This window comes from Herpailurus yagouaroundi, unplaced genomic scaffold, assembly GCF_014898765.1.
Source record: "Herpailurus yagouaroundi ecotype Mexico unplaced genomic scaffold, PumYag 187, whole genome shotgun sequence".
Classification (NCBI taxonomy): domain Eukaryota; kingdom Metazoa; phylum Chordata; class Mammalia; order Carnivora; family Felidae; genus Herpailurus; species Herpailurus yagouaroundi.
In genome coordinates this window covers 15755085-15778413 of record NW_024412418.1, presented here as the reverse complement: position 1 = coordinate 15778413, position 23329 = coordinate 15755085, and the positions used below count along the sequence as shown (strand labels likewise).

At 39.5% G+C, this 23329-nt stretch overlaps 1 protein-coding gene across 6 annotated transcripts in view; it reads left to right on the top strand.

The window, feature by feature from the left end:
- The window catches only part of IFTAP (intraflagellar transport associated protein), a 66513-nt gene extending 43830 nt beyond the window's left edge, over positions 1–22683 (top strand). For 3 of the 6 annotated variants that reach the window (XM_040495417.1, XM_040495418.1, XM_040495419.1), the window contains exons 4-7: positions 1416–1487; positions 2874–2940; positions 13801–13940; positions 22439–22683. In XM_040495417.1, coding sequence (XP_040351351.1) covers positions 1416–1487; positions 2874–2940; positions 13801–13940; positions 22439–22603 — 444 coding nt within the window. In that variant the 3' untranslated portion in view covers positions 22604–22683. Of the gene's footprint in view, positions 1–1415; positions 1488–2873; positions 2941–13383; positions 13477–13798; positions 13941–22438 lie in introns of all 6 variants that reach the window. The other 3 variants (XM_040495421.1, XM_040495423.1, XM_040495422.1) reach the window with 3 other exon arrangements.
- Positions 22684–23329: the final 646 nt, after the last annotated feature.

The window sequence follows — 23329 nt, the reverse complement described above, 5'->3', positions numbered from 1 at the left end:
GGCAGTACTGGATCAGCAACTCAGACTCTTAATTCTAGGCATGGCATTGGGATGCTTCATTGAAAATCATTACATTTCATGATTTCAGCAGCCAAAGTTTATGACGGTAACATAGTTATCCCCCAATTTTTATTTTTTTTTATTTTTTTTTTTATTTTATTATTATTTTTTTTATCCCCCAATTTTTAAGTTCCCTTAAGGAACTGCCATCTAAAAATTCTTATCATTGTTTACATATTTTAGCTTGTCCTCTACTTGGAAAAAAAAAAAGAGTTCCTTTTTATAATTATCTGTGTAAAATAGGAATTTCTTTTACCTGCTCTGGATTCATCTTTTTTTATTGATTTTTTTTTTTTTTTTTTTTTTTAATGTCTAGTTTTGAGAGAGAGAGAGACAGACAGACAGATGGTAAGCAGGGGCGGGCACAGAGAGAGAGGGAGACACAGAATCCGAAGCAGGCTCCAGGCTCTGAGCTGTCAGCATAGATCCTGAAGTGGGGCTTGAACTCACAAACCACGAGATCATGACTTGAGCTGAAGTTGGACGCTTAACCAACTGAGCCACCCAGGTGCCCTTGGGTTCATCTCTTAAAGTGAAATCTATTATCCTGGTTTTTCCAAGATTTGGTCAATAAATATTGGATGCTCTCTTCCCAATTTTAAAGACTTAATAGACTATATTCATATTCTCCTTGGCTATGGTTCTTAACTATCAAGGAATCCTAGTGGAAGCTAGTGTACTTTTTACACCATTTGAGTTTCTACTTTCTAGTTCATCATGTCTTCCTTGTGGTATTGTGGACAAAAGTGTACATGAGATTGTGGTTTCATACAAGGGAACAAAGGTCTCTGTGTTATTAAAGTGTTTATACATAGCAGAGTCCTACAATTCTTTAATTCCAGAACTTGCTTCCAATGAGATGATTATGGGACCTAACCATTTTTTCCCCCTGTAAAGGATTCACTTTCTACTGGCAATCGCTGGCAATTGGTATATTTTCTATCGAGTCTTTAACCAGCACGTGAGAGGCAAAGAATTGTCCAATGATATTGTTTCCTAATAACTTGAAAATGTTGTACTAGCATTCTCTGGTTTGTCCTTCAGAGGTTCAATGGGATGGAATGGGAGGTGGGGTAATGAGGTGGGGAGTGTTCCTACTTTACACATGAGAAAACTGAGGTTAAGTAATTTACTCTAGGTTATACTGTGGATGAGTGTAGAAGCAGAAGTAGAAGTCAGACCTCCTGAAAACTATTCCCTGACCACTACTATGACTTAGTGGATCTGGTCCATCATGCATAGCTAATTAACAAAAACTGGAAGGGGAGTTTTATTGCCCGAGGGGCTACAGTGTCAGCTCCTTTATTTTTGGTTGTTTCATTTTCCCATCAATGTGTCCTCACTGTTTTTTTCAGATAGTGATAGATGAAGGCCAAAAAGTTGGCAGTACCTTTCAAGGTGATCTGAATCGGGCAGGAAAGGTGAAGGTAAGGCTTGATTCAATTTTCTTCCGTGGTTAAAAAAAAAAAAAAAAAAAAAAAACAAAAAACAAAAAAAAACTACAAAGAAAAAGAAAAAGTCAAAACAAAACAAAACAAAAAAAACCCCACAGGACTCATTTGCTATCTCTCATACAAAATTGGATCATTCAGCACATTTTACTGGTGTTTAAATATCTTTGAAGTATGCTTGGTTGGTGGGGTTCCAGATCTTTTCCCCTGGAAGCTTAGCAAATGGAAGGGGTGCTTCAGTAGAGAAACATGACTCTAGTCACCCTGAACATACACCATTATTAAGAGAAATGGCAGTCTAACAGTTTTAGTACTGAAACCATCATGGTGAAGATAAATTCTTGCTGTCACTTGGATGCCAGGAAATAACTACAGTTATGTACTTACAAGCAATGGAAGCTTCCATTTTTAATTCATATGCCAGAGCCAGGGTCTGGGAAGTAGAGCTGGGGGAAGAAAAACCCAGGCTGTGTTTTGAATTCCATTTATGAGATCTGAATTTCTAACTTTATGATATTTCGTTATGAGCATGTTTTAGGTCACGAGCATTTCGACATTATGCCTTTACTCTACTAGGTCTCCTTTATGCCAGTGGTGAAATCATTTTCTTATTTACACTCTGGTATTCACCTGAGATGAATTAGTTCGTGTCTGAAATGTTACCGTTTTGTTAATCTAAAATGTCTCATTGTCAGCTTGCTGTGGAGAGCAGGATTCCACGAGGACTAGTCTTTCATTGAAATGCTGCTATTGTGTCTGTAAAGGTCATTTGCTCTGCTTTTTACCTTTGAAGTAATTTTCAGTTTTATTTGTTCGAAAGAGAGAACACTTGATTTTTGGCCCTGCTCACCTCTCTTGTGATTTACCTGGGGCAGGATGATTTTATTTCCAATGAACCTTTCTCTTCTGCTTTCTTTAGTTTCTTGACTCTAGAGTGAAAAGCCCATTATGGTAATAGCCAGACCCAACACCATCATTTGGTGGAGAAGCAAAAGCAATAAAACAAAAACAAAAAACCAGAGTCACTGTTTTGGACTGTCTTGGTAGTAGTATATATCCTGGGAGGGAATCTGGGAACAAAGTCCCTTTTCAAAAACTCCTCAGACCATCCTTTCCCTTTCAGTATAGAGATCTTACTATCGTGCCTATAAAATCCAGGCTAACTTCCAAATTTACTGCTTCTTTCATATGTCTTCGGGAAAGCACAGTGAACACAAAGACAGTTAGTTGAGACTCAGAAGTTAATGAGAAAAGTGGATTCAGTTGCTTACTTTGAATGCTGTGGAAGGGGGTTCATTGATTCTTAATTGTATTTTTTCAGTAGGTCTCATATACATAACAATGATGTTAATCCCTTTTTAGGTGGACAATTTCCTAGATTTAGAAGATTTGGACATAGATGAAGAGACTCAGCCCCAAATGAGCAAGGGTATGCTTTCTGTTTCCTCTCTCTACTGCTTGACCTCTTTCCAGAAACTACAAATAAGACTTTAGACAGGTTTTTCTTTTCTTTTTTTTTTTTTTGGCAATCCCTACCTGCACTTACCCTGACGTAGGGAAGACTACAGTCCTGCAATTTCTTTTTCAATAACAAAGATTTCAGCTGAAAGTTCAAAGCCTGTTGAAGGTTGTAAACTCTTTGGTAAAATGAAATAAAGACGCCCCACCCTGCCCCCACCTCATATGGTTGAGTTTCAGATAATTTTAAGCCATTTGAGTCAAACCCTTATTTCTTAGAAGTACCGTGTAAATTGAATTATTTTTGAGTGATACCTAAAGTATCAATTGATCATAGAAATCCTAAAAATAGCGGAATTCATCGTAAAATAAAAACATAAAATCAAAATCTTCACTTTTATAAGTATTTATTAAATATATAAGCCAAACATTTACGACTAAAGATATATTGTAAATGTTTCTTTCAGGGCGTTTTCCCATTTGGGCTGGGCTGGGAGAAGCTTAATGCTAGTCCATTGATGTTTATGTAGATGAGGCCTTTTTCCTTTCCTGCTTAACATTACTGTGTAAACATAGGTGTCCTTTGTTGCTCAAAAAACCTTCGAAATACATTCAAAATTGGAGTCGTTTGGTTTGGAAATTCCTGTTCCTAATTTAATATGCAAGAATATCTTAAAGTTAATGTTGAATGTTAGGAAAGGGGCAGTTTCTCTGGGGGTTTGGTTGCTGGTGTTGAATTGTTGTTTACAGTCTTTAGGTAATTATAAACATGGATGACAGTGATTATTGTTGGGGAGGGTGATTAATTTATAATCACCTACACATTACAGTGTGGGTGTTGTTAGTTCCGGGGATGGTGACTCTGTGTAAACTGGTTGTATGAAAGTCCCTGCTCTGGCTTCTCTGGTTGCCCAAAATTGAGAGGCTTTGGTAATTGGGAATAATGAACATTTTTATTCTGCTCTGAAACATCACACTACTCCACGGAAGGGAGTGTTTCTCATGCACTCTGTTAACCAGTAGACTTTATAGATTTTTTTCCTTACTTACTTGGTTCAAGTGAGATCAGAGATCTAAAGGAACCATGCTCCAGAGAGAGGTTCTTTTAACTTTAATACCCCAGGCAGCTCTGAATGTCTCTATATAAGCAGCTTAAGGGGTCCGATTGGATCAGAAGGGGTAACTAAGGACTTATCAGGAAGCCAAGTTTGTAGAGAAAACACACTGTTTGGGGGAAGGAGATGTTAAAAATGCAGATTCCTGGGTCCTATTCCCAAGACAGAGTCTAATTCAGAAGGTCTTTGGTGACAGCTAGTGCTCTACATTTTTAATCACTATCCCAGGGGATTCTGATTCAGTTGTCTGTGGATGACACTTGGGGACAAATGGTTCTAGTTCTAGTTCGCATGTACTACATTTGCAAAAGTAGACAGGTTGGGCATTTTTTCCATGCCTCAGATGTCTTGCTTCCTGCCATTAACAAGAATGTGTGTATACTGGCATAAACCCACTTAGTCCACACATCTGATTTTGGTGATAGCAGTCTTTCAGATTAGCCTTTTTACCTTTCCCATTATTTTTACATTGTTTTCTTTAAACATTTTTTCAAGTTGTGTTTTTTTTTTTTTATTACCAGAGCTATTTCTTTAAAGAAAATAGCATATAAACATCTCCCTGCTATAGCAGATTTTTCCAGAAATCAGATAACAGGCAGTATTTCATTTGTGTATAAAAGGTTGCTGAGGCTAAACCAGGTCTCAGTGGACTTGAAGGAGCTAGTCCCCCCGTCCCATGTGGAAAGCAATGTGCAAAGGCCAGACAGAACAGTAACCCAGGCTTCGATCGATTCCAATTTCTGAAAAGACCACCAGGACTTCACAATTTTCATAATGCACAATCTGGGTCATTTGAAAGGAAAAAAAAAAAGTTAGTTTGTGCCAAGGTGAATTTTCGTTTGGGCCTAATTTGTATTACACTTCAGGAATGTGAGCAGAAGGCAGATATTTATATCAGATGGGAAATGTGACATTTGAAATAGGCAAGTTGCTTGTATAATCTTGGCAGCTGAGAGGTTTACTGATTAGATTCTGTTGTTATTGTTTAAGCAACAGATTTGCCCAGGGCAACAAGGAAGAGTTGCGTATTGTTTTTCTACCATTGATTTTATTTGCTCACCTTATTTGCTTTCATAAATATTCTCCAAGATTCAGGAGCATGATTCTTTCCCGGGATTTGGCTTATCATTTTGGCAGCTTGGGAGGAGACGGTGTTTCTGAGGAGCCAACTCGGCGCAGCGGTCTCGAGCTGTCGTCTGAGGGACACATTGGCCACCAAGTTTGGTGCCCAGTGTGTCTTTGACATCAAATTAACCCCTTTTGCCTCCTTTGAATTTGAGATAGGTGGTTAGCCTGATGGTTACTGTCATACCCGACTCTTATCCAGAAAAATCGTTATTTGGCACAGGTATTAGTTATTGTGCTGAAGCCTTAAAGCAGGAAGAATCTTTTGGTCTTCTTTCTTTATTTTTTCCCCTCATTTGGTCCAGCCTGTGTTCTGGCTGAGTGCAAGTTGACTGAAGAGAGTCTTTCGAGGTTTTATTCTCAGCATGATGCCGTCTTACACAGGTCTCTTGACCGGTGGGTGTGCGTATGCCGTGGTTATGTTGGGTGAAAAAGGGCAGGTGATTCTTGCTCAAGCATTGGCAGCCTTACCTGATTTTCATTTTCAAGCTCTCTGGTACTCCCAATTCTAAGGAAGGCACTAGTCACCTCTTGTTTCAAAAATTCTTTCCTTGAGGTGCGTGTGTGTCTCAGTCAGTTAACTCTTGATTTCGTATAACTCTTGATTTCGTACAACTCTTGATGTCGGCTCAGGTCATGATCTCACGGTTCATGGGATCCAGCCCTGCCTTGGGCTCTGTGCTGTCAGTGCGGAGCCTGGTTGGGATTCTCTCCCTCTCTCTGCCCCTCCCTGCTCATGCTCTCTCTCTCTCTCTTTAAAAGTAAATAAACATAAAAAGAATTCTTTCCTTCTCTGCAACTTCAAGCAGCTTGTGCAGTCTGTGAATGGCCTGGGACTCATTCCACAGACATATAACAACTATGACTGGAGCCTGGAATATAATGAAGAATAAGCAGATCCAGGTCTGTCCTCATGTAATTCATTAACCAGATGTTAACCAGATAATCACAAATGTAGGATTATAAGTTGTTTTAGATCTCATGGGAACATATGGTGGGGTAACTTAAATTTGTCTGTGGGATCAGAGAAAGCTCTCCCAGAGCCTGAGATATAAAGGATTTGTACCTGTAACTAGATGAGAGGGGTGGGGGGGGGTCAGGATGAGGGGAGGGTGGAAGAGTATAGGAACAGCATAAGGAACAGCATGTGTAAAGGTCCTGAGCTCAGAAAGACATATTTCAGCCAACTTATAGCTTAGGCATTTTGTTTCTTTTATACTTAGGACTGTTAATAATCATTCTTTTATTGCTTAGAAGACTACTAAAAACACTGAGAGAGAAAAATCCTTGCTTCAAAATGTCTCTCTATCCCTGTTCCTCCAGTTTTGTTTTTGATTTTTCCTGTTCTTCCAATTTTTATATGTGCAAACTTACCTACCTATGAAGGCCCAGCTGGAAAGCCACATCAGCCACAGGGGCAAATCTGCCACCCGATCCTCATGATTGTATGAAGAAACTTCCACTCCATTCCTGAGAAGAGAACAGAATTGGGAAGACATTTCTGCCCTTTCAACATCCTCTACCTTTTTCTCTCCAAGGGAAATGTAAGGCTGTATCTACTTAGAGAGATTGGGAAAACAAACTGTGTATATATGGTTCAGTCCCTTTGTTTCTTCTTTTGGGTTCATGCTCTTTGGAAGATGTATGTCTTCTTGTCTGGGTCTTTGCCATCTTTCTTATAATAGACACACTAATTTGATGGAGCCCATGCCTATCTTATCCAGTGTTTTTCAGCCTTAGAGACACAATGGAATCACTTTAAAAAAAAAAAAAAGATACCTGGATCCTACTTTTGCAGATTCCTTTTCAGTGGTTTGGCGCATGTCCATTTTAAAGCTTCTCAGTGATTCTCCTGTGCAGTTGAGGCTGACGATTGAGATCCTCCTGTGCATCTCTAGACCTCTGGAGGCACTGCTCTCTGAGGTCCTACTTGAAGGGCTCTAGGGATGTGAAGCCGTTCTTATACTTGGATAGATATGTGTCTGCTGTGTGGACTTTCTGTCAGGTGGAATAGCCTAACGTCTAGACTTGTAGGGAAGCTTGATACATAAGAAGCCCACTTTGTGTCTACAGGACAAACGCTATTTTCAAATTCAGGTCTATTGGTTGTAAAGCTCCTATTTTAATAACCATCTTTTGACTTCTGTATGTGTTTCTCTTTTGTTTCTATACTTAAAGATAGAGGGATATGACCTATTATAACTGTCAAATCCCAACCCCACACAGTGAAATGAGTCTTCCTTCATTGTCCCCACCTTGTCCTTGGATGGGCAGTAATCTTCCTCCTTTTGCACTTCCATTTTATTTATTCTGCATTTTTTTCTCAAAGCAGGTGTTAATGTGTCTCTTGAAAGCAGCGTATGGTTTATATGTATGCATCTACATACATACTACAATTTTGAATTTTAATTGGAGTGTTTAATTCATTTATACTTAATGTAGTAACTGATATATTTGGCTTTAAATCTAGTATCTTACTATTTTACTTTCTACTTGTCCTGCCAGTTTTATGCATTTTTCCCCTCTCATTTCTGGCCTATTTTGGATTAATCAACTATTATTGTATTATTTCATTGCCCACTATTTTTGCTGGGTTGAAAATTCTAGGGTTGTAATGATTTTCTTTCATTATTTTACAGATGATATTCTATTCTTTTCTGGTGTTAATTGTTGAAACTGTTGAAATCCAGATGTCAATCTTACTGTTGTTCCTTTGAAGATGATGTTTTCCCCCTCATCTAGCTGCTTGTATATTTCTTTCTTTTGTTTTTCAGTAATTTCACTATGACTTGGCATTGTTTTATTTGAATGTATTTTGCTTGGGGTTTGTAGAGATTTTTGTTAAGTACTGGGAAATTCTCAGCTCTTGTCTCTTCAGATATTACTTATGCCTTGAACTTTCCACCGTGTCCATATATCTATCTTTTATGGGTTTTTTTCCTTCATTTTCCATGCTTTTTAATTTCCTTTCTTGCTTCAGTTAGAATATTTTCAACTATCTATATTCTAGGTCACTAATTCTTTTTCAAATTGTGCCTATCTTCTGTTAAAGCCATCGATATTTCAGTTATTTTAGGTTAAAAAAAATTTTTTTTAAGGTTATTTGTTTTGGGGGAGGGACAGAGAGAGGGGGAGAGAGAGAGAATCCCAAGCAGTCTCCACACCATCAGCGCAGAGCCTGATGCAGGGCTCAAACTCATGAACCATGAGATCATGACCTGAGCCAAAACCAAGAGTCAGAGGCTTAACCAACAGAGCCACCCAGGTGCCCCTCAGTTATTTTAGCTTTTAAAAGAGATCTGGAATATCTGTTTTTATAGATTTCAGTTTTGTACTGAAATTCTCCATTTTTGTAATGTATTTGGGGGAACATAATCAATTATTTTAAAGTTCATGTCTTATAATGCCAATACCTGGAATCTCCTGTGGGTCTGTTTATTTTATTCATTTTCCCTTTTGATCTGGTATCTTTGTATACCTGGTAATTTTTGTTTGAATGCTGAATATTGTATATAAAATATTATGTAGGGTCTGGATGATGTTATCTTTTTCTAGCATAGCTTTTCTTCAACATCTTTCTAGCAATTAGAGTAGTAATAGATTACCTTAATCCAATCTAGGGATAGGATGATATAGGATTGGGTTTAAGGCCTTGTGGGGGCAGCTTTACTTCCAGTGCTTGCTTATTCCTAGGGTATAGCCCTACAAATAAATCACAGCCTCTCCTGTTTGGAGGCCCTAAACTCTAATTTTATCTTCATTGCACTGTAACTCTGTTGGTAAATTCTGCTAAGCTTCTCAGCATCTTAGCCTCTCTCTCCTTTGCTTTTTGGCTTCTCAGCTTCTGCTTGCAAATCAGTAAATGCCATCAGTTGAAAAGCATTTTGGACTGTTGGACTCATTTCTCAGTATGTTCCATCTCTCTAGGATCTTGGCACCTCAAGTCCCAGGCTGCCCTGGTAGCTTGCCAATGCCTTTAAGTAGTTGATTTTTTGGTAACTTATCCAGCTTTTCCAGTGTTATTGGTGGGAGAGTTGGACAGACATTCATTAGACCAGCAGACCCCTAGGGATGTGGTCTGGGAACTCCTAGGGAAATCCCAAAGTCTGAAGGGCAAATGTGTTGATGTTTGCATTGATGTAGCAAAAGCAGTGTGGGTAAAGATTCTGGTAGCTTATTGAAAGTCAAGGTAGTGGCACAAAACTATACTAGTAGTCATTGTAATCTTCACTGCCATGGATTTGTAGTTCAAATAAATGCTAGTTTCCATTGACAATGTTTTTGATGAAGTGGTAAAAATGATTAGTTTTGCTAAATCTTGATCCTTGACTACACCTTTTTTAGTGTTTTGTGTGCTGAAATAGCAAGTATGCAAAAAGCACTTCTGCATTCTGAAATACGGTCGTTGTCTCATGGAAAAATGCTTGTGTGATTGAGTGTATGCTGAACTAGTTTTTCTCTTTCTTTCATGGAACAACATTTTTACTTCAAAGAATGACAGACAAACTATAGTTCTCAAAAATGAATGAAGTGAGCCTTCAAGAAAAACAACTGGTAGTGTTCATGGCCAATGATAAAATTGGCAATGGATCCAGTGAAAATTCATTTTTGGAAAACTTGTAGCTAGTACTGTGAGCTTGACAGCTTCCCAATATCTAAAGGCTTTTCTGATAAAGTTCGTAATGCTAACTAATGTGATTTTTATACTGTATAATGAAATGTGTCAACATTTGGAAGATCTACATAAACAGTAAACCAATATTTTCCAAATGACCAATTTATGATGTTATAAAATTATGCATAGGAGAAAGATCCACTCAGTGTGTAAGATAGACCAATGAATTTTAATGTAACAGTATGAAAAATTCACTGAAATAGTTTCAGATTGCACACTGAAACTATTTTTAAAAACGTTATCATTTGTCAAGATCTGGTATAGCATCAAAGAAGAATATCCACAATTATATAAAAAGGCTATTAAAGTACCCCTCTCTTTTCCAACTACATATCTCCATGAGACTAGATTTTCTTCATTTACTTCAACAGAAAGAATGTATTCCAAAATTGAATGCAGAAGCGAATATAAAACATAGTTTTTTTTTCTCTTAAGACAGACATTTACAAATTTTGAAATTGTAAAACAATGCTTTCTTTCCCACTATTTTCCTTATTTTTGGAAAAGAGATTTTTCATAAAAATATTTATTTTACTATGTAATAGTATTATTGTTACTAATTCAATAAGTATGTATAAATTTGTCAGTTTTAATTTCTAATATGGTGAATGTTGATAAGATCTAACCCACATAAACAAAACAGCTCTTTGGGGTCTTCAAAAATGTTTAAGAACAAGAACCAGTGAGATGGACTATCATAGCCGAAAACTATGTGCTGAAAGCAGTTCTTATCTATATTCTCTTTGATCTGGGGGTTGCCCAAATTTTCAGAAAATTTTGGCCATTTCTACATGGCAACAAAGGAACACATTGGTTAATTCTTATTAATATGCCAGGCAGGGGCGCCTGGGTGGCTCAGTCAGTTAAGCGTCCAACTCTCTCTCCAAAAACAAATAAATAAACTTAAAAAATATATATATGCCAGGCAGATTGAAAATTATCTAAATGATCAGATGTCAGGTAAATTGCTTAATTTTTTTTAAAAAATTTAAGTTTATTTATTTATTTTGAGAGAGAGATAGAGAGCGAGCATGAGTGGGGCAGGGGCAGAGAGAGAGGGAGAGAATTTTGTCAGCGTAGAGCCTAACGTGGGGCTTGAACCCATGAACTGTGAGATCATGACCTGAGCTGAAATCAAGAGTCAGATGCTTAACTGAGCCACTTAGGTGTCCCTAGATTGCTTACTTTTTAATGTTGTACTAGACTATGTGATTATAGTTTTTGAATTGTGATTATTGGCTTAATATGGAAGGACACATGGCATCAACACACAGTTTGTACATGTTGAAATTCTTATCATTTAGTTGAGAAAGAAGATATTGGAATGTTTTCAACCCGTCTTGCCCTATGACATCGAGATTTGCTTTTGAGAGATGCCTTGATTCTACAATGCACATGAGCCAAGATGGTGGTATTTAATGAAGATGAAAACAAGGCCTTTGGTTGTTTCAGAAACAACCATTAATAAGATCGGATTAAGTTTCACGAAGCATTTCAGTTTTAGAGAGTGAGAACTTCAGAAATTCCATTTCCTCCCATCAATGAATACAATCATTTTCCCCCCAAGAGAATGTAACTTACCTATGATTTTAAAATGGCTGAAGATAAGATAGCCTTCTTAAAATATGCCTTACCAGACTATTTCTGTATGTATTAGTTTCATTCTTCTATAAATCTGTCCTCTTTAGGGTTAAAGCTGTTCAATTTTGTCCTTAATTATTCTCGGATTGATTTTATGTATGAAAATCTTACCCCTCTAATAAAATTTATTTTTTGTGGGGAAGGATTATATACAGTTTACATCATCCACAGTGTCCTATTGGTAGACAGACTCTTGATATTTTCTGTTCAGTTTAAAAGTCGAGATGCAGGGAATTCATTTCCTATCTCAAGTATTTGTTGAGAATTTGCTATGTGTAAGGTGCTGTGTTAGGCATCAGTGAATATGCATTTGTGCATTTTCGGAGGAAACCGAACCTTATTGTTTTGAGAGAATTGTTTCCATGGCAGTAGAATCTTTATGAAAGAAACCATTTTTGTTGAAATCCTACTTTCTCTGCGAACATATTAGGAAGGCAAAGAGTTTCAGCATAGGAATTAGAGAGTTGTCTTCCTTGGCGCATAATATTGTCAATCAGATTTTAAATAGCTCCGAAAACAGAATTGATTTTGATTCACATTTGAACTGATGTTTGCGCTGGCAGCCAGTGGGTCTGGTAGTTACTGGTTTTCACATTAAGAGGCCTGAACCTTCCTCTGCTTGCCTTTGTTGTTGGCAGGCCCCGACCAGCCTTGTATCCATCGTAGGCAGTTCCACCAGGGAGATCAATGCGGGGAGCTGGCTTTGAGCTCATAAATGGATATATTAGAAAGCCAATCTTTCCATCAACCTGATTGAGTTTAAAAATGCTTCTTCTCCGGGTATAAAATGTTTCAGTGTAACCATGCTAATGTGCTACAGTAGTGACATTTCTTGGCTCTGAGTTTGGATGTATCATCTGATAGACTTAAATAATTTATGTAATGAAAATGCTTGCTTAGAAGCAGTTCATCATGTGACATAGCGGGCTAAGAGTCTGGGCTGTGCTGCCAGACTGTCCAGCTCTGACACTTTCTAGCTGTGGCACCTTGAATGAGGTTACTCTCAATGCTTGAAGCCCATTGCCTGGAAAACAGGAAGTAATAGCACTGTTGGGAAGATTAGCTGAATTAATGCATACGAAATGTCACTTCATATAAGTGTTGGCTATTACTGTTGTTTTTATTTCTGCTAATTAATTAGGTCCTATTTTAAGGTTCCCGTAATTCATCACAGCAAAGGTACCTTCTTCACCATACCCCTACCCACACGTGTTCAGTTTCTAGGCTGTGTTCTGTTGCTGGAGTCCTAAGAACTTTGTAGTTACACGTTTTGTGAAGGTGATATCTGCAGTGGTGAGAGATGTATTTCAAATAAGTTTCGGTTTTTGAATATTAATACCTGCTTGATTGTCTCCCTATTGGCAGCTGCCATTGGCAACAGCCACGGCATGCCTGTTGTTAATTAATCACTTCCACTGAGAACTTAATTAGTGTCTTCATTAGGATCATCATGGAGTAGCAGGCAGCGTCATCCTGAGCCAGCTGCAAGTTATTGGCTAGCTCCAGCAGCCCTTCTGGTCCTATGAAAGCTTACGCTGACCAGGAGGCCTGGTGTGCTTCCCTTTTGTGTGTGTGTGTCCTCTTTAGAGAAAGTTGTGGAAGATCTGACCATGATGCATCCATGTTCTGTCACACATGCGAAAATAAGGCAACATACCCACTTACAACGTATAGATCAAAAAACCCAGATCGGTTATTGAATTCTTGTCATGGTGCTGAACAAGCTGGAAACGAGTTGTTGTTGTTTGCAGTGTCGAAAATCAGACCATGAATCCTGTCTATGACAGAGTGTTTCATTTTTCTGCTGAAAGTCAAAACTCTTTCCTTCTGGCATCATTGTTTGTTTTAATACACACAGAGTCTGAAATATTGCCAGAGTGTTATGGGATGAAATCAGCCCTCCCATTTCCTGTCTCTCCATCCCTTAGGAAAATACAGGGAAATGAGGCAAAGCTAGGCATCTTCTTGCCTTACTTTACTGTAGAGGTAGAGTCTGGGTTGGGGGTGAGAGGCATGAGCAAGTCACCCTGTAAACGATACTTCTCCCAGACCTTTTGGATGGAATGTAACTTTGGGACAATAAGATAAAAATAAATGCACCAATGACTTCTATTTAATGGAAAACGGAATCCCTTGGGTCAGTCCCCAAATGAGCACAAGCATTGTGAAATGAATGACTTTACTTGAGCATTTCTGCTTCATTCTTTTGGCTATTGTAGGCTTCTAGGTAATTTAGGTCAATTGTGAACGTGGTGAAATATTTTGTATCTCACAGATTTGCTGCTGCTTCCAGGAGAAGTGGAGGAGGACGTCCACACACCTGTTCCACCTTACATTCCTTCCGTGGCCCAGCCCTTCACCCCTGAGGTCGAGCTGGTGCCCACTGGGAGAGGGGCACACAAAGAAATGGAAGAGGTACCCCACGGGGAGTTCAATCAGTTTTGAAATTGCCTTGAGTTTGTAACTCGTCCTTTCAGAGAAATGCTGCTATATCTGTGTGCCTTTTAATTTTTCTTAGATTTGGAAAAATTTTAAATTCAAGTTGCTTAATTGCATCACTCTGAGTGCCATCTATTTCTAATAGGTGTATTTCTTTTTAAACATGGGGGAGCAGAGTGCCTGGGTGGCTCAGTAGGTTGATCCTCTGACTTCAGCTCAGGTGGTGATCTAGAGGCTCGTGGGTTTGAGTCCTGCATTGGGCTCTGTGCTGAGAGCTCAGAGCCTGGATCCTGCTTTGGATTCTATGTCTCCCTCTCTGTCCTTCCCCTGTTTGCATTCTGTCTGTCTCTCTCCTACAAATAAATAAACATTAGAAAAAATTTAAAAATTACTGAGAGCTATTATGTTTTTATGTGGAAACTATTTTTATATCATGATGTGTGTCGTGCTATAGGACAGTGTTACCTGGGGGAGGTGCTTATGCAATAGATTCTCTCTTTTTTGTTCTGGACTGGCCATTTTCTTTTTATTCTTGTTTCCACGGTCCTGTAAACATCTGCTGGTCATTAAGGTAAGGCCAAGCTGTTGTCGCAGAGAATCCCAACAATAATGAAGTGGCTGAAAAGAGATAGAACTTTGTCTCTCATACAACAGCCTATGGAAAACCTTTAAAGTGAGCATTTGGCACTGTTCCCTGGGGCCATCAGGGGCCCAGTTTCCTTCTCTCTGGATCCCCACTATGCCTTAGGACATTGTCCTATTCCCCTGGTCACCGTTAGTTACATGTTCCTATCGAGCACAGGGGGTGTTGGGAAGGGTCATCCAGTCATGTCCTTCACAATCAGGGAGAATGACGTCCCTGCCACATGTCTCTCCCACTTGTACATCTAGAAAGTCATCTTTTGTCATCCTTTGCAACTCTTCTGTATATACTTTACAAACATGCACTAACCAAGGCTGCCGGTGATGTTGGGTAAGGACCTTTATCACCCTGTTTACTCCAGCATCAAAGAGTATCAGGTACAAGAAGCTGTGAAGGGCTCTTTATTATTGCTTCCTAATAAAACCCCTAGGGATTGATTATTTGATCATTCAGTTACTACTAGTCTTGTCACCTGAAGATATTCTGTTATGGAAGCAGTGGTTCATTCAAAGGTAGTCCACACATTTCAATTTTAAATTGCCTCTTTCTCATGGAACTTTAGTTTACTGACAGCACAAAAGTATGTCTAGGATGCTTGCAGGCTTATATTAAACCCCCAAATTGGTACCAGATAAACTGGTAGGGACAGCCACTTTTCAATGTGCTTTTTGGATTACAGATTGCTTTCTCTGAGTAATAAGAAATAAAATTGCAATGTTATTTCTGGCAGGAATCAGTTTCTTTTAAAGGACTTGTTCACACTCTTGACTTCAGTTGTGACCATACAAATGACTGGACCAGCCAGTGGTCATGGCACCTAGTGCCATAGAGGAATTGTTATAAAATTGTTTCAGTTGATAGGTTACAGAAACGGAATGATTCCTAGAATCTATCAAATAGCCAGTAAAAATGCAAGTTAAAACCTTGTACATGATTGTATCTTTAAAAGGAATATAGATTTCTTCCCAGAAAATGTGAACATTTTTTAAATGTTGGAATCAAAATGCTCTGAACAATTTCTGTGTTGGCAAACTTCTGAAACATAGATGAAGAACTTTTGCTGTTTTTCAAATATCTGGAATATCTTGGTTGGGATTTTTATTTCTAACCACTATTTGTTAGAGAAACTTTTCAGAACTGTCTAGAATCATAATGCTGTATCAACTGTACCTTGGTTTAACAGTCTTAATCTTATTTTAAGGCACCTACTTCCAGAAAAGATCATAAGAATCATTTTCTAGCAAATATGTCTTGTAAGGACCTACCAAGGGACTACTGTGGGCCCAAGATGATAGCTGCTTTCTGTAACTTCAGTCTCAAAAGACAAAAGTGTAGCCTGGATGTCTTGACTTCCTCTTAATTGCCTAAGAAGAGGCCACAAATTACCAGGTTTTACACATACGCATCTCCCCCTTCGAGTCAAACATTTTCCAAGAACCTTCTATATTCTATTTGTGAATACCTTCTTGCCTTAGTTATTCTGTTTTGATGAATTTTGGACAGCTTTATAGACGAAAAAAAAAATCCACATTAGGAAGATGAAAAATTGTGTGTTGTTCCTCATAGAAGAAACTTTTGTAGTATTTCAACGGGAGATCTCCTGTTTTTCTAGTGCATAATGAGACTCTAAATTTTTTCACCTATAAAGACGGTTTATTTACTATATTACTTTGTAAGATAGCCTACAGCTAAATGCTGCTCTTATTGATTTGAGCATTAGTCCTGTTTTCTTTAATTTGCCTGTGTGGTAATCTGAATGAAAATGATTCCTCCTGTAACAGGGTCTCTCTTAGAATAAGTCACATGAGCAATTGTAAGGAAACTAGCTGTTTTCTAACAGTGTGCAAATTCTATTCCCTGAGAGGCTACAAAAAAGATTTCAATTAGATTTGAAATGAGACCCCTCAAATCCACATATTTCTCTCAGCTCCTTAGGCAAAAATAACAAGTTAATAACTTAATTCACAGTTGTTTTCTTTTTAGTAGCAGGGGATTTGGTTTTCCATTGCACAAATTATTCTCTTTGAAATAAATCAGAATTTCAGTTTGTGATCCAAAAACCATGGAGTCTTACAGCTTAGAACCCTGAAATGAACCTAACCTGAAGGAAGAGAATTCCCAGTGTGTGCCACAGTAGCCAAGAGCTGAAATACATAAATAGAATTGCAACTTTTACTATATTAGAAAAAAAATTTTTTTAATGTTTATTTATTTTTGAGACAGACAGAGACAGTATGAACAGGGGAGGGGCAGAGAGAGAGGGAGACACAGAACCCCAAAGCAGGCTCCAGGCTCCAGGCTCCGAGCTGTCAGCCCAGAGCCCGATGGGGGCTCGAACTCACAGACCGTGAGATTGTGACCTGAGCCAAAGTCGGACGCTTAGCCGACTGAGCCACCCAGGCGCCCCCCCCCCCCACTGTATTTTAAAAGCTGCCATTTAGAAGATCACAGTGATGTCTTCTGAATTGCAGTATACATCTGCTTTGAATTACGTATGTGACCCTCGTCCTGGAGAACTTTGAATTCACTGATGTGTGTCTTCGTAAGCTTACTGTTCATTAAAAAGCAAAAAGGTAGAAACTAGTGCCGAGTTCAGGGCTATGCATACAGTAGACACGCAATAAGTGTTGAATGAACAAATAAATAAACAAAAAACCTCACTACCTACCGAGAGTGTTTTTTTCTGGTGTGGTAACATGGTAAGGCCCTTCTCTCTTTTCTTCTCTATCGGTCCATTCTCCTCGCCATGTAAACGTGTTCAAGTCTCTCGCATCCTTAATGGAATGAAATGAAACAAAGGAAAAGAAGAGCAGCCTTCTCTTTACCCCAGGCCCTCTTTGGCTACGGTCCGTTCTCCTGTTCTCATCTAGACTTGAGAAACTATTAGCCTAGCTGCTTCCTTTCCCGTCATGCCTCATTCAGTCTACCACAGAGTGTCCTTGCTCCAGCACGTGCTGGAGTGTATTCAGAATAAAGGTCCCAATTACTCTCTAACTGCCAGATCCCAATGGACACTTCCCAGCTTTATTTTAATCGACCTCTCTGCTGGGCTTCTCACTCCACTGTGCTGGGCCCTTGTGGTCCTTCTGGTTCTCCGCAGATGCTCTGTGCATTTCTGTTTGTTCTTTCCCTGCCTCCGTTGGGGGTTTCCCTGCATCCATCCCCGATGAGTTGGTGTTGCTCAGGGTTCTGTGCCAAACCTCTTCCCACTTACATACGTGAATCCATTTATCTCTAGGTTACTACCTTCTATGCTTGTGTCTCCAAATGTGTATCCTCAGACCTTTTTCTGAGCTTCAGGTTTCTGTTTTCAGTTGCCTGTTGTTATCTCTATCTGGATTCCTTTAGGTGCCTTCAAATCAGCACGTTAGAAACAGCTTACCTTTCTTTACCTGCTTGCCTCCTTGCGTTCATCCCCTCCTTCCCTTTCCGCATCCAGATCAGTCATCAAGTGCTGCCAGTTTTACTTTCTGATATTTTCACATCTCGGCTCTCAGCTTCCTGTTCTCATTATCTCTTGCCTGGACTGCTTCAGCAGGCTCCTAACTGGCCTCCTTGACTCCAGATCTACCCTTTGTAATCTTCAAAGTAACCTATCTAGATATAACCTCCCAAGAGGGCCGGGCATCTTTCTGTTTTGTGCAGACCTATCTGTCCAGCACTGTCTCATTATAGGTGCTCAGTTAAAATTTGAATGCATGAAGGAATTTATCTGAAATGCATAGATGACCAAGTATCTACTTTGCTTCCAAAAAATCCTTCAGTGACTTCATCATCTCTAGGATAAACAGCATATTCGACCATCATGATCTGGCACCACCTTTGTCTCTCGCTTCTCTCTACCTTAACATTAACACTTAACTACTTGCAGAGCCTCACATGTGAGACTTTGTATCTTATTTCCTTGGCCTGTTCCCTAGAACTCTCCTTATCTGCAAAGTTCTTCTTCCCTCAACCTTGTTAACTGATATGACGCTTTAAGATTCTGTTTAGATATCACCTCTGCCAGGAAGCCGTCTCTGATTCTTTCCCGTTGCCTTCCAGTCTGCACTGGGTTAGGTATCCCTTCTCTGTTCCCAATACTCCCTAACTATGTGATTTGTACTTACTGTATTTTACTGTACTAACTTGTTCATATGTCTATCTCCTTTCTCTGTGCTTTCGTACAAGTCTTCATCTTTGTATCTTCAGCACCGAGCACAAAGCCTAGAATTTAATAGGAACATAGTGTTTGTGGAAAGAATGGAAAATATCTGAATGACTACGGGAGGCTCATCCTCTGACGTTTTTGAATCAGGGATATACTGGCCACATTACAGTGATATCCCCAAATGGTTTAAAATGTCTGGAGTATCATCACATTTTGGCATTGCAAATATGAAATTATTCCATTCTTTTTTAAAACAATTATTGATATTCTTGGTTTCTTGCTTTTGTATTTCAGCATTTAACTGATTGCCTAGGGAATTAATCTAACAACAGCTACCATTAATAATTCAGCTTCCAGGTGAAGAAATTTATATTTTTAAGTATGCTTTTATAGCTTTAAGCGTATTATGAATGAATAATTCTTGCCTTGGCATCAAATTTATTGACTAGCTGAAAACTTTATTCTTTGTTCTTGTTTTGGCTAGTACCAAATGATTGATGAAAAGAATCATGCTCCATGACAGAAAAAAATTTGTGTATTAAAAAAAAAAAAACCTTAAAGGAAAATAAGATTTCCCCACTTAAGGATAAACTTCTACATCTCTCGTACTGTAATGTTGGATATTACGGCTGTAAGATATGTTGGGACCTTAGGGAATAGGGAGGTGATGGGTTAGACCATATGTAGAGCTAAGTTGGCTATGGGAGTGAGCCCTTATCAGAGAGTCTAGATGTCCACCATGTGAACCTTACTCTGTCTGGGTTGCTAATACAAGGTGGGTCATGAGTGGGGTGATGAGTAGGGAGGCAAGTAGGATTTTTCAGAGAGTGGCAATACTCCGCTGAGGGTAAGGTAAGCTTCAGCACTTCCCCTCTGTGCTTCTCTAACCTTTTTTGCATTGCTCTGTTGGAGAGCATGGCACATGATGTTGAAATCATCCATTTACTTCTGTCTTCTCCCTGAAGTTAGGAAACTTTATGGACACAGGTTTTGCCGTTTTCATCCTGTGTTCCCCATATCTAATACATATTACACATTCAATAAATGTTTATGGAGTGAGCAACTCAAGGGGAGTGGGGTGGGAACATGAGAGTTGTTTATATGTTATGTAGGGGGAATGTGAGGCGTGTGGTCCGGCATCACTGGGATTTGTCTTCTTTGAAACCGCATTCCAGCCTCAAGGGGAGGTGGGTGAAGACAAAGCAACCTCTAATCTAGTGAGAGTGGCCAGTAAGGTCTGGGTAGGTTTTAGAGACCAGAGTGGGGGTGGAGGTTTCAAATTCCCAGAGGTGTAGGCCCATATGGGTACTTGCAGCCTGAAACTTGGTGGACAAGTAGGTGCCAGGACTTTAACCGGGCATGAAAGGGCAGCAAGAATCCCGTCAGACTGGATACATGGTAGAGATGGGGGTCCTCCTCGTCCTCTCCCAGGATCTTTTGGAATCAGCTCAGGACGCAATGTGGCCAGGCCTGCCAGCCAGCCCCAGTGCTCACTGCTGAGTAGAAGTAGAAATGACAGGGATGCTGATGTTCAGGAAATGAACATATTGTAGCATTGTTTGTTTATACGTTTCCTCATGTGAGATGTTCTTAACAATATTATCACTCTGTCGCTTTAACTTAACCTTAGAAACTGACCAAAATGGACAGATCCACTTACGCCGCAGACTCACGGGTTTCCTGTGTACAGCCACTCTCTTAAAGGCAGTCACGGTGTTACATGGAGCCTTGAATGTGTTTTTGATGATAAGCTCTGAGAATTGCTTAGCTTATTTAGAAAAATTCTTTTCTTCCAAAGAGCTATGTATGACTTGGCTTAGTGAAAAGCGCAAGGTTAATTCTTGCTGGTATTTTTGTTGAAAAGGTAAAGATTTAGCAAAAGCAGATTGCCCTGGATTCAAATCTTGCTTCTCTCCCTTACTAATTGTGTAGCCTTGGGCAAGTGGCTTAATCTTTCAGAGCTTCAGAAGATTCCTTATTCCTGCTAATGCCCACACCGTTCCTGGTACTGGGGCTGGCACGTGGTGGGAACTCACTCAGCAGCAGCTCCCATCATTACTTTTGTCAGGAGAGCACGCAGACACTTTGAAATGAGGAGGAAGTGAACAAGCCTCTGGCATTTGTTCTCTTTCTGGTTTTACTGAGAAAGGATGGTAGATGGCTATGTGATTGCTGTGAGCACTGCACCCCTAACCCCGAGACGCAGCTTGACAAATAGATGGGGGATGGCCACTTTTCATGCTTTTTATTTCACCTTTAATAACAGCACATAGCTTCTCAGCTATGTGCTCTATTTTCAAGAACATTGCAAAATCCACTCAATGAGATAATTTTGAATGCAAGAATATTTAAAGCTGATTATAGCTTCAGGGCATTTTTTTTCATTCTTCCATAAACCATGGTTTTCAATTATTTTAGTATCACCATACATATTACAACACAGAGGTGCTAGATAATTTCATTGTATCACACACCATTTGCTTTTGGAGAGTCTCTTTAAGGGGTGATACAATGTGATTTAAGGTATTCTCTTTTTGTTTATTGGAAAATATGCTTCTTTATCTACCTTCCTCTAGGAAGTCTTTAAAACTCACAGATTATGAATAAATAGGTGCAAAATTATTACATCGCTTTGCAGCTACTCTGACTTGTAGATAAATTCTGCAAAACTTTAAAAATTCTTAGTAGGAAATTGGGGCGCCTGGGTGGCTCAGTCGGTTAAGGGTCTGACTTTGGCTCAGGTCATGATCTCCCGATTTCTGAATTCGAGCCCCACATCGGGCTCTGTGCTGACAGCTCAGAGCCTGGAGTCTGCTTTGCATTCTGTGCCTCCCTCCCTCTCTCTTTCTCTCTTTCCCTCTCTCAAAAATAAATAAACATTAAAATAATTTTTAAAAATTCTTGGTAGGAAAAAGGGATCCTGGACTTTTAAAGGTGATACTAATCCCACTGTTATTGGCCCAAGAATTATAGGTAGTTTCTGAAGAAGTAAGTTTATTGAGTGTAGAGTATTTTTATCTTTGAAAATAGTTTTTTTGAGGGTTGCCTGGGTGGCTCAGTTGGTTAAGCGTCTGGCTAGCCATTTTGGCTTGGGTCATGATCTCATAGTTTTGTGAGTTGGAGCCCCATGTCAGGCTCTGCACTGACAGTGCGGAGGCTGCTTGGGATTCTTCCTCTGTCACTCTCTCTCTGCCCCTCCCCTGTTCATGCTGTCTCTTTCTCCAAAATAAATAAACTTGAAAATTACTGATACAAGGTTTTTTTGTTTTTGTTTTTGTTTTTTAGTAAATGGTGAAGGTGTATTTAAGGTTGATAAAAATCTTAAGGTGTATCTTCTCTAATGTAACTCTTAGTTTTTCCATATGCCTCTAGCCCTAACACTACAAGTGGTAAAAATGTAATGAATGTGTGCAAGAGAGACTTTCTGATTCTTGCCGTGGGTGGAATTAGTTAATGATATTCATTCAGATTCAGGATGGTACAAATGGGGCATATCAAGAGACTTAAATTAGGTCAAATTGAATAATTGAATGTATTCCTTTACTTAAAAACATCTTAATCAGCAGAGAGTGCTGAAGTCTGAAAAAAAGTGGAATTAAATATTAATAGGGAGTTTATGTTTTCAACTTTTTCTTTGTTTACAGTGATTGTAGGATTTTTCTCCTTTGTTACCTTTTACAGGTACTTGGAGATGAAGTTCAGCCCTTCTCACTTGATGAAGAATTTGATTATGATGCTGTGACGCTAACCCCCAAGTTCACGCCTGCCGAGAGAGAGGCGATCACGGCGCTATCCAAGCAACAGAGGCAGATCACCAACACAGGTTTAGAGGAACCCCACGCCTGATTTCACCAAGACACCTTTGTGTTAATGTTTACTGTGTTGTTATGCAAGCAGCATCGGAATAAAAGGTAGACCTACCAGAACTCCCTTTGTGGAAATTTACTTGTGCGTTGATCAATCAGGGTTTTTGTCTGTAGGGAGATGTAACTAAGAAGACCAAAGAGATCTCTGCACTTACAGGGTTCTCTTCTGTCATGGTGTTGCTGAATCCCATGGCAGGTAGGGGGAGATGGAGGTGGCAGATGGGGGCAGGAAGTGACGCCTACAGAGGGCTTCTTTTTTTTTTTTTTTTAACTAAAAATTTTTTTATTTGAGTACAGTTGACGCACAACGTTACATCAGTTTCAGGTGTACAACATAGTGATTGGACAAGTTTGTACATGATGCTACGCTCACCACAAGTGTAGCTACCATTTGTCGCCATGCGATGCTGCTACACCGTCTGCCTTGACTGTATTCCCTATGCTGTGCCTTTTATTGCTGTCACCAGAAGCCCGTATCTCCCGGTCTCCTTTGCCTGTTTTGCCCATCCCCTCAGCCCCCTCCCCTCCGGCAACCCGCTTTAGTTCCAGCCTGACCCGCCAGGGTACCCTCTGTTCAGAGAGCTCGGGGACCTCCTGGCCCACACCTGCCTCAGCTCCAGCCGCCCTGCCAGGGGACCACCTGTGCAGTGTGCCCCGGGACACCCTGGCCGTCCCATTTCAGCTTCAGCTGTCCTGCCAGGGTGCC